Source organism: Urocitellus parryii, chromosome 8, assembly GCF_045843805.1.
Source record: "Urocitellus parryii isolate mUroPar1 chromosome 8, mUroPar1.hap1, whole genome shotgun sequence".
NCBI lineage: Eukaryota > Metazoa > Chordata > Mammalia > Rodentia > Sciuridae > Urocitellus > Urocitellus parryii.
In genome coordinates, this window is record NC_135538.1 from 9,980,007 (window position 1) to 9,992,008 (window position 12,002).

At 40.9% G+C, this 12,002-nt stretch overlaps 1 protein-coding gene across 5 annotated transcripts in view; it reads right to left on the bottom strand.

The window, feature by feature from the left end:
• Arid1b (AT-rich interaction domain 1B) overlaps window positions 1-12,002 on the bottom strand; it is a 397,185-nt gene that overhangs the window by 83,058 nt on the left and 302,125 nt on the right. For all 5 annotated transcript variants that reach the window (XM_077802067.1, XM_077802070.1, XM_026393857.2 and 2 more), the window contains exon 6: window positions 3,233-3,322. In XM_077802067.1, coding sequence (XP_077658193.1) covers window positions 3,233-3,322 — 90 coding nt within the window. The remainder of the gene's footprint in view (window positions 1-3,232; window positions 3,323-12,002) is intronic.

Here is a 12,002-nt window from a genome sequence, read left to right on the forward strand (position 1 = left end):
CTGAACTAATTTTGTTTATTCAATTAGTAAACAGGTCCAACAGCGAAGCATCAAATCAAGTTTATATTGGAAAATGGGTGAAAACAGAGGAAATGACATTGTGTGAGAGAATAAGGAGGCTAAGAGACTTTGCCTTTCTCCCCTTTGGTAACCTAGAGTGCCAGGTTCATATTTATGCACAAATACCTGTATAGATGGAAACAAAGCTGTAGAAACTCAGGGCTATTTTCGTTTGTGTTAATGTGGGGAGATGGATTTGTCACTGTCTTTTGACAAAATTCCATACAGAACTATCAAGCACAAAAGGGTAATGAACCAGAGATGGGTTGGGGTGGGCACTGCCCTACCTTGCCAGGGTGGTTCCCATGCCCAGGGCAGCCTGAGGTTTATAAAACTCTCTTCCTGCACAGGGACATAAGCATCATGTGGGAAGGAAGGACAGCAGAGCAGGAGCTGGCCTTCTGCACCTGGAAGGACCTGGCTCCAGGGTGGTGGTGTCAGTGCTGCTGCACCTCAGGAGGACTCTGGGCAGGACCAAGAAGGGGGCACTCCACATAGGAATAGCTGTGCCAGCTCTCCCTTTGCAGACACCATGAAAGGAAACGTCCTCCTGGACACATTAAAGAAAATGGGAACGCATGGAGTCTCCCTGACATCTTTGTCTTGTTGAAATCAGCTCTGTTCTTACCTGATCTATCAGAGTCCACGGTTTCTGAGAAAAATACTTTTGAAAATAGATCCTAGATCCTAAATCATTGTTGTATTATTTCTTGCTTTTTTTCTTATTACTTCCTTGAGAGGGACATATATCAAATATAAGGTTATAAATGAAATTAAACTGCTTTTCAGTAAAGAATCAATGATAGGGAATGTTCTAGAAGGGTATTCTACGACCTTATTTTATACTGTCCACTGTTGGTGCACAACAAATGATGGAAAAGCAAAAATGAATTTTTACCATCATAGCAAATGTTATTAGGAGCTGACATCTCTTCCTAAATTTGAACAAACAATAAAGTCATTTTCTTTTGATCTTTGCTGTCCAATTTTGAGAAAATTTAACTCATGTATGGCAACGCATCATTTAACATAGTAGTCATTTTAAGAAATGAAGTTTTGCTTTTTAGGAGGTTATCTAACCAATAAAAGCACAAAAGAGAATGCAAATAGTGTCTCTAGCACAATCTTTCAGAAAAGGTTTGGGGAATATGTGCCCCCTCGAAAAAAAAAGTCAATTCAGATTTAGCATCTAAGGCAACCAGAGGAAGCGTTGACAGCTGTGGTGATTTCCCATGTTGTCACATTAACCAGGCTTCCCCATTGTCATCCTGACCTCATACTTGCTTCCCCACATTTCCTAATCTTAACACCTATCAGTTGCCAGGGTTGAGGAGATTTGACAGAATTTCTCTTTGGTCTCCTAAGTTCTACATTCCAGGATCCCACATAAGGGGCACTTACCCTGTGACATGTGATATCAACAGACTTGTGCCAGTGTAAGTGCTGCCACAGGCCCTTGTTGAGAATTAGTGAGGTGACAGCCATCTCCAGATTGGTTCTAGACCCGGCCCACAGATGCTCCATGCAGGGCTTCCTCTACCCCATCCTGTCCCCACTGCCATGCACAGAAGGTCAGCCCCCCCCCCGCCCCCTACACAGAGCAGCAAGCTCCCCACAAGTATGGCACTGGAGCATGCTCTGTCCTCGGATGTCTGTAAGGTCTTCAGGACGATGGGGCCCAAGGAGGAGCTTACACAGATGAGTAATCCTAGAGGACCTGGCTAGAGCGACATATAGCACGTCAAGAGGGCACAGAAACAAATGCTCAGGTTCGCACCATGATGAGGCCTGTTAAAGACTGTGGAGTTGCAGGCAGCGCTGCTCCAGGTGCCCCTTAGCCCTGTGCATCACAGTACCTGGAGCTTGTCAGAAATGCAGATTTTGAGTGTCTTCATCAGAAATCTGTGGTGGGCCAGCAATGGGTTTTAAGTCCTGCAACAACTCTCAAGCACGCTAAAGTTTGAGAACCATTAACTTAGTCCATGATTAACACCCTGTATTATCTTGATAAGGGAATTAAAGTATTAACTACACCTTAAACTATAATAAAAACGCTAATAAGTAAAGGTATTAGGAAATGAAAAATTCACTTTATTCCACTAAACATTCAACACAAATGATACACAGATAAGTCTAATCCATCTTTTTAATGGCACTGCTTTCTAAATTATGTGCCACTGAATTTTTAATATGTAAAATAACTTAAACCTCATAAGTCTAATTAGCAGCAAATCATCATCTCTTCAGTCCTTACAGAAATAATCATAATGTCAGGGCTCAAGCAGCCCTCTAGACATCAGCTACCTAGCCGGCAGGCAACTCCTGGCCTCCAGGCCCACATGGAACAAAGTGGCATCTCCTGTGGAACAGGGTGGACAGGTGGACAAGCTTGACCCACAGGCTGTGGGAAGTGACTGGGAACAGCAGCCCATGGTGACGTAAGCCCTGGTCTACACCAGTCTGAATTAAAATCACCACCACCACCACCACCACCACAGGAGCAGTGGCACAAAAGAGAATGCTGATTGGAGGAGGACCACCGTGCAGGGGAGGCAGAGGCACCACAGGCTGACACACAGCACTGAGTGAAGCACAGAGGCGGCGGCTTCAGGAAAAGCCCAGTCTCTAAGTAGACTCTGGGAGTGAGGAAACCACGGGCAAACGTAGTCCTCAGTTTCTTCAACTGTACACTGAGCTTTCAGGTCTGCTCCAGTTAGAAGATCTTACAATTTTATATGATAAGTTGAAATATGAGTTTAAATTTTATCATTAAATCTATTGGAACAAGTGACTAGTCAGGTCAGCACGTGTGCCTGAGTGCACGTGTGCTCACACACTTCACTTTACTAGGACTGACGTCCACATTGAGCCACTCATAGTTATCTGCACCCAGCTGGACTACGCAGACTACAATCAAACACAGACTACACTTCATGGTGTTTTGTGGACACACTGATTCTTTGGGCCTTGAATTACACTTTGGTAACATGTAATCCAATCTGCAAGAAAGAATCCCTTCTCCCCAAATTTGTTGTTACTTATAGAGTTCTGTTTATCTGATAAGCATCCTTTTAAAAAATTATCTGTAAGAAGACAAATGGGTGAGAAAACTCATATGAGCCTTCTATACTCAAAGCATGATCAGTGCGTAGGATGTGAACCGAAGACTCACCTCTTTCCTGTGGCATTGGTGACTGGCTCAAGGCAGGATGGGAACTGGATTCTGACTGGCTCCCAGGTGGCTGAGGAGGCATCTGACTGCCTGTAAAACACAGGAGGGAAAGTGGGGATGGGGGGACCATTTTCGTTAATACTGCAATTGTGCCCAAAAAAAACAACAACAAAAAAACCATACACACAAAACCCTCCCCCAAAACAAGACACAGATACATTTCTTTCTTTCTTTCTTTTTTTTTTTTAAAGAGAGAGAGAGAGAATTTTAATATTTATTTCTTAGCCTTCGGCGGACACAACATCTTTGTTTGTATGTGGTGCTGAGGATCGAACCCAGGCCTCACGCATGCCAGGCGAGCGCGCCACTGCCTGAGCCACATCCCCAGCCCCAGATACATACATTTCTTATGGTCACAAAAGGCACGGCCCACATAGAAAAAGACACAGCTGAAAAGAATGTAATATTTCGTTTGTTTCCTAAAAAATGAAGAGGAAACATGATAAAGTTCTCACCAAAAAGACCTGCTAAAAGTTCAGTTTGTTACTGAATAAGCCCCCAAACTCATGGATCAATCAACCTGTAGTTGAAGTAGCTTGATATACACTCCCTACACATTCAACAAAATTCAAAACAGTGAAGCCAAATAGGTAAGCAGATATGTAGAATGGCCAACAATTACTCATTGGTAATATCCAACTAATGCAGTAATAGTAACAGATTCCTAAAAAGTTTTGTAATCAACCCGAGAGTCAAACTCAGAAGACCTCCATTAAGAAACATAAAAAATGGTACTACACAATGGAATATGTTATTACTAAAGAAAGGAATATTATTATGCATCTCCTTTGATCTTTATTGCTTAAACAGTAACAGCATCTATGTAACTTTCAATGAGTTTGGCTTTTTCCTATATCAACGTGGGCTCCCTGGGACGGGAATCCTGTCTTTCACTCATTTAGTCCCTCCCTTAGCATAACGAATCTCTGAATGTGAACTAGAGAAAAACACACTTTTTTACTGACAAAGGAAAATGTACTTATTCCACTGATAAAGGAGGGACAGTACATCACAAGGTGGGAGACAGGATGCAGAAACGCAGGCACCACAAGGCAGGGGGTCCCCTCAGCTCCCTTTCTGGCTCAGAGGGTTAGATGCATTTCTAATACTAAAACACTAGGATTAAGAAGAATGTTGAATTCAGCACAACCCGCAGGGCATGCTCTGCTCTCTCCCCTTGCTACCACGGGTGGGAGCGAGAAGCACGTACCAACATCTCTCTCTGCACACCCTCTGGAACAGTCATGTGACAGGGCCAGCTCAACCTGACTGCTTTGCTCCTCTACGTCCTACTCTTCCATAGTTACATACACTGCTAAAAAGAAGCACAACTGTGCAGAGGAGGCAATGCCTGAAGACCACCTCTGATGCTCCCCAGCGGAGGCCATGGGGCAGGCCTGGGGATTGGGATGAACAAGTGTCATGCCTTCCATTTTTACAGCATGGGGTCTCAGGCCTGGAGTCTCTGGGGACTGCCACTCATGTCTCACTCTAATAACAGTTGTCATCTGACAGCCAGAGAGGCAGGAAGATAATTTTCAGTTTAGATAATAGGTATAAATAGCTGTTAAAAGTATCACTGTAAAACAATTCTCAAATTTTATGGTGGGTTAGGCATCTCACTTTCAGAGGTGGACATAAGCCTTAAGGCTGTACTCCTGAGTGGTCCTGGGTGTTCCACACTGCGCTCGTTCTCAGATAAAGCCAAAGCCAAACACCCAAGTTGACAGACACAGAGAAACAGGTGCCGTGAGACATGAGCTCTTCCATGAGTCCCCTCACTAGCAGCTGAAAGTCCTGACAAATGGCACAGAATCTACTTGACATTGGTTTGTCTTAGACTTTGTAGTAAATTAGTATTAATACCAACTAACTGGATATAAAGTAAAAACTAAATTCTGGACCAAAACAAATTTCAAGAGCAAGTTACTGGCTACAGATCTACAAAAGCTGCTGTGTTCACAGCAGGGTCAAACGGTTCCTAAGAAATTCCCTGCAGTCACAATCTACAGTCTACTTAGAAATTTAAAGCACTCTGCAACCAAACACGGACTTTTAAAGTTTCCCTAGGGAATCAGCTGCGGCAGGACAGTTAAGTGCTTACATTATAACGATCACTTCTGCATGACAGGCTGGATTCATAGACTCAGGACAGTAAAAACAAACAGTAATTCTGTGTTAACACAGGGCACCAGGCTTACGTTGTGCCTGCCCGAGGCGCTACTCCTTCCACACAATATATCAAGTGAAAAATAAAAAAGGATGTAAGAAGCCCATCTCACAACTCATAAAATACTGCCTCAGCCAAGCACCACTCACAGTTGTTTGGTGCAATTCTGAGAGTGATTCCCTTCAGAACATGGAGAAAAACCATGTATTAAATCCATTGTGTTGAAAAATAAACACGAATCTTTGGGTGTTAAGGATAGCTATTTCCAGGCCATTTAAAATTCCTCATTTTCTTTGATCTCTCTTTTCTCATAGTTACTTAATTACGAGGTAACTACAGTTACTAGGAGATAATTCATCCCCGAAGAGTGTTATACAGCAGGTGCTAACTCAGAAAATGGGGCTGTGAAAGGTGATATAGGAGACTCACTCATGTGCATGGTTCATACAAAGCAGAGAATTCAGATCCCTTCAAACCAGCCAAATCAAGTAAACACCTTCTGAACAACGGATTTCTGTATGGCAGGTCAGTGACAAATTCAACCTTTCAAAGAAAGTTTGGTAGTTGATTTTAAGAGAGAATATGGCCATGTAAGCAAACCAACTTTATGCGGTTCTTAAACATTCAAACTGAGTTTCTTTTAAAATGTACCCTGAACTCCCTTTGTCTGTGATGATGATGACATGATGAAGTAAAACACTGCCAGAAGAATTACTGTGAACTAGAAAATCCCACCATCTCACATCTGACTTTACTTCCCAATCACCATGTATGCATCACTGTGCAAAATCTTCATGTGACAAGTAAAGGAGGCATCAATAAGTTACCTGAATTTCTACTTTTGCTGAGTTATAATGCTCATCCTAAATCTATGTTGATTTAAAAAAACAAATGAACAAGTCCATTTATTTTTCATTAATTTTAGATTTAGAAAAAATTGTGAAGATTATCCAACAGCCCAACAGCCCACAGCCCCCTAATGGAAATATCTTATATAACCATGATACGATTATCAAGATAGGAAGTTTATCTTACAGAATTTATTTGGAGTTTGTTGAATTTTCCAGCAAACATCCTTTTATTCTGGGATCATTGTGCCCTGCATTTAGTTATTTCTCCCATGTCCTCTAGCCTATAAAAGTCCTCCTGTCTTTTCTTATGTTCTATGACCTGGCAACTTTTGAAGAGTACCCCTGAGTTACTTTGTAGAACGCTACCCAATCTGGCTTGGGCTGATCTATTTCACTGAAATACATTTTGGGACATGTTCAACAAAAATGCCACACTCTTTAGCTGGTTCTAAGGAGGTCTCAGATGCTGGCTGGCCCACTTCTGGTGATGTGTACCTTGACTACTGGGTTAGGCTGAAATCTACTTTAAAGTTCCTTGTTTCCTCTTCGAAACTGATAAATGTTAGGGGACAAATGTAAGAGTATGCAAATCCTGCATCTCCTCAAACTTTTACAAGCCAATATTCGCAACCGTTACAAAAAACTCTTGTTTAGGCATTTACTACGGAGGTGTGTGCTCCTAGTAATTCTGTTTACCTTTTTCCTTCTACATTCATTAATTGGAATTATATTCTGAGGAACAGAATCACTGTGTCCTCATTTATTTATTAGACCATTTATGTATATCCAAGTGAACTCACGGTGGCAGATACGTCCCGGGAGGGAGGACTTCCAATGAGTCACACTTTGTAATTCCCCTCTTTTCACTGAGGCAGAACCTGACTTGGCTTCTAACCAAAAAGCATGGCAAAAGGATGGACTGCCACTCCTGGAATAATGAATGATGCCTTACGAACACCTTCATGAAGAAGTGAAGGGATTCTGCAGAGGTAACTGAGGCTTCTGATCAGCCGACAGGCTGGGCCTGACTTCAACAGAGGGCTTAGACCTTCTAGAAAGTAAGCTTCTAAGGTGTGAGCTGAGTCACCAGGTGAGGACAGGAGTTCCACACAATAGGGGCTTCACTCCTTGCTATAGTTTGGATGTGGCATGTCCTCCAAAGAAAGGCCCACGTGGTGAAGTCCTGGCTCCCAGCTTGGCCCTGTTGGGAGGTGGGGTACCTGTAGGAGGCAGGGCATAGTGGGAAGTCGTGGTCATTGGGGATATGCCTATGAAGGGGACTGTGAGATTTCAGTCCCTAGTTTGTTCTTTCTTCTTCTTCTTCTTCTTCTTCTTTTTTTTTTTTGCTTCCCAGTTGCCATGAGGTGAGCAGCTTGTTCCACCACATGCTACCACCACACTGGGTTGCCTCACTATGGGCCCAAAGCAAGGGACCAACTATCACAGACTGAAGACCGAACGAAAGCTGTGAGTCAAAATAAACCTTTTACTCAGGTGATTTATCTCAGGTATTTGTTACAGTAATGGAAAGCTAATACACTCCTACAACCACAAGGAAGTGACTACTGCTACAATCTGGAAGAAACTGAAGCAGATTCTCACCCAGTTGAGTGTCCAGATTAGAACACTGACCACGAGAAGACTTTGAGTATAGCCCTGTGAGATCCTGAGCAGAAGACGGAGTTATGAAGCTGTGCCTGGACTCCTGACCCTAGGAACTAAGTGCTGTTTTAAGCTGCTAACTTTTAACAGTCTGTTACACAGCAGCAGAAAACTAATAAATGGATGGATTTATTTTATATTATGGGTAAAACAAATAAACAAAATCAAACCCAGGACTATCATTATTTTGTTGCTCCAACTGTTTTGGCTTTGGCCACTGAAGCTCCTTCCGGTTGATCCCTGAGTCCTGTTGACAAGCCTCCCTTGCTTCATTGAGCATTTTCTTCCATCTTAGAAACACCAGATGCTCCAGGCTCATCTTCTATTTGTCCTGCCCCAGCCCATATCAATCACTTCCAGAAGCCCTGGTTCCTTTTACTGGAGAGTGCCATTGTGAGACTAGGGTCAGGAACTAGCTTGGCTCACATTTACTCCTGTGCCGTGCTTCCAGCCAACGCACTGAGCAGAGGTAAGAAACACATGCACGGAAACTAACCCATGCATACACCTGCATCTATATCTATCTATTCATTTATTTATTTTTATTTTATTTATTTATTTATTTATATGCAGTGGTGAGGATCAAACCCAAACAAGGGCTCTGCCACTGAGCCACAACAGCCCTCGTACTTGTATTTTGATATGTGTGTATATATACGTATAACCACAAGTTTACATGAATACTTCGAATTCCATTTCAAAACTAAAGAGTACATTTTAGCCTTCTTACTCATACTTTTCCAACAGCGAGAAGTCCAACCCTCATTATCTAGATCAATTTACTTGTTTGATTCTATTATATGCACATAGCCATTTTAGATTACTAAGCTATATCCCTGTGAACAACACAGGGTTATCAGTGTTAGGGTTCCATTTAGGGTTCCTGCTGCATCCTGACTGGCTGTGATTACTTTGTAGCTTTGGGGGTATGTAAACACTTTGATAGCTTTAAGTCAGTTGTTTAAAAAAAAAAATGTGTGAGTGTCCCTCCCTCCTCTTCCCCTTCCCTATGCCCATTTCCTCTTCCTCCTAGCCTTTTCCTCACCGCCCTTTGTGAACGGCCAGCCTGATACTGTTTACGGTTTTCTTTCCTATATTCCTTTTTGCACAAAAGTTTGCACACTCAGGTATCTTTGGCTTTGCTTTTTTCAGTGAACAGCATGCCCTGGAAAAGTTCTTCCTGTCAGAACACAACATCTTCCTCATTAAAAATCACTCCAGAGTAGTCTTTGTGAGAGGGCTGCAAAGTGTACTCGGGACTCTCCTCTGTGAGCACATTCAGTTGTTCCAAATCCGTGGTTACATATCTGGGTAGTTTTGAGTTATATCTTTGGTTTAATTCTTCCAGGGCAGTTTCTGGATAAAAAGGTCATACATTTTCCCATTTCCCTCAGAAACTGTACCAACTTACACTGCCACAGCAGTGTTTCAGGAACCTGTATCTCCATAATGTTCCTAATAGGAGGTGCCACTCTTCTAAAAAATTTTTTCTAATATGTTTGTTTCTCTGTATGAATTTTACTGTCAACTTGTCTAATGATATAAAATACCTTCCTGATATTCTTACTGGGAATGCAATGAAACTATAAATGAATCTGGGGAGAAGAGATGACTCTTGAACTCAGGAAATCCTTTCATTTTTTCAAGTCCTCCTGAGTCCCAGTCCCTTTTGGGTATACAAAAGGCCTTGCACACTCTATTAGTATTAATAACATTTAATCTTCCTTGTTGCTATTGTAAATGTGATTTCCCCACCGTTATGTCTTCTAACTGAACATTTTGCACCAAGTTATTTTACTGTCATGAGTCAATTTATGACTGATTCTCTTAAGTTTTTCCAGGCACATTATTGTATCATCTGTAAATAGAGTTTTATTTCTTCTATACCCATTTTTATGCCTTTACTTGAGTTTTCTTGTCTAACTGCATTGCTTACAACTTCTAGTACACTGCTCTGTGATAATGGAGATAGTGGTCTTCCTTGTCTCACTGGTGTGCTTAGTGGAAATGTCTTCCAAGTCTCTCACCATATAACTAAAAGATACTCATACTGTGCCCTGTTGAGAAAGCATCTCTAAATTACTACTTACTTCCTTAAGTGTTTGATTTGGTGTTGAATTTTGTTAAAAAAGACTATTTTCCCTCCTCAGGTTTATTTTTATAGTATATAATATTAAGAGTTGTTAATGTTGAACCAACCTTGAATTCTTGGGATAAATGCCACCAGACAATGGTACATTATTTTCTTACACTTTTGGATTCTGTTTACTGTATTTTCTTTACAATTTTACACAAAGATAGGCTTAAGGGTAATCTTGCTTATTAAAAAACAGCTTTTAAGAACTCTATCAAGATAACCATGAAACTAAATTTTGGGGTCATAAGACACTGGAAGTTAGTATGTAACAGAACTGGGAGAAAATTGGCTATATGTTATGTTTTTGGTAAATTAGCCAACATCCAGTAAGTGTAACTTACAGTGTATGAACATGAACATATTATAGCCCAGCACATCATAGACCAACATGGCGGGGCAGTTGTTCAGCAACTACTAACCAGCACAGAGCTATATGCATCTTACTGTTGGACAGGATATTAACAGTCCTTGTAGTTCTCAATTTACTTCTGTGTTTATTTATCTCATTTCACTACAGTAAAAATTCCATGAGGACAGAGAGTCCTATTTTGTTCCCTGCCATACTGTGTCTCCTGAACTCAACATATAGTGTACATTCAATAAGTGTTTCTAGTTAAATGAATATGTGGCTGGTTACTCCAGGAAGTACATTTAGATTAATAGTTAATCAGACCTTTAAAAGTTATTGGTAATCACATCGTTTCATCTTATTCTAAATCAGGAGTACACAAACCTTTTCTGTCAACTGCCAGATAGAGAATATCAGCCTTTTTGGTGCCAAGTTCTCTGCTGTTCTCTGCAAGTTCTCAACTACTCAACTCAGCTACTACAGTTCAAAAGCAGCCAAACAATACATAAATGAAATAGTGTAAATATAACTTCATTTACAAAAATATGTGAAGAGCTGAATTTGTCCCACAGGCTATATTTAACTGGACCCTGTTCTAAACGATAATATCAGTACAAAAACATTCAGGAATACTTGATCAAAAGGCCAATTAATTGCAAACAGTGTTTAATAATAGCAGCAATTACATACAAACCTGCCACAGTCCCCCATATTTAACAAGGAAACTTCTATAAATGTCAATTAAAGAAAGTGGTTTCTGTGCTGGGGTAGTGTCTCAGAGGTAGAGTTTTTGCCTAGAACACTGGAGGTCCTGGGTTCAATCCTCAGCACCATATAAAACAATAATAAATAAATAAATAAATAAATAAATAAATAAATAAAGTTAAGAGAGAGAGAGAGAGAGAGAGAGAGAGAGAGAGAGAGAGAGAAAGAAAGAAGAAAGGGGTTTCTGTCCTCTGCAAGCCAGGTCTAGTGTAGCTGCCTTGGGCTCCTAAGCATTCAATGCAAGCACAGGCCTAAGACACAAATGGCAAGTCCACTAATAGGTGAAGTTCTAGAGAAGTGATTACTTGCAGTTTTATTTTTCCACCTCTTATATCAGATCAAAACAAGCAAATCAATTACTTATCAGGTGCAATCATAAAAGTCACACTTTACCACTGCTGTATTGGATGGTGAGAATAAGCATGAGAGGAACAGGTTCCCATGTTAACTATTTTTAAGGCTAAAACTTTCCTGGGTTAATTCCTCTCTATATTACTACTGCATACAACTATAAAATTAAAAATGACAAGAACACTTGCTCAGAAGTACTTACAGCCTCTAGCAAACAAACAGTTCACCCCTTTAAATAATAGTGTCCTATTCCCATATAATTCCAGTAGACCTAGAAATACTCAATTTTTATAAAAGTTGTAATGGCCAGAGAAAATGTATTTCTTCCTTTTACAGTTACAAATAAAAAGTCCACCAACCTAAGATGCAGTTAGTTATCTAAGATGGAACCCTGACATAGACAATAAAGCAAATCTGGAGTCTGT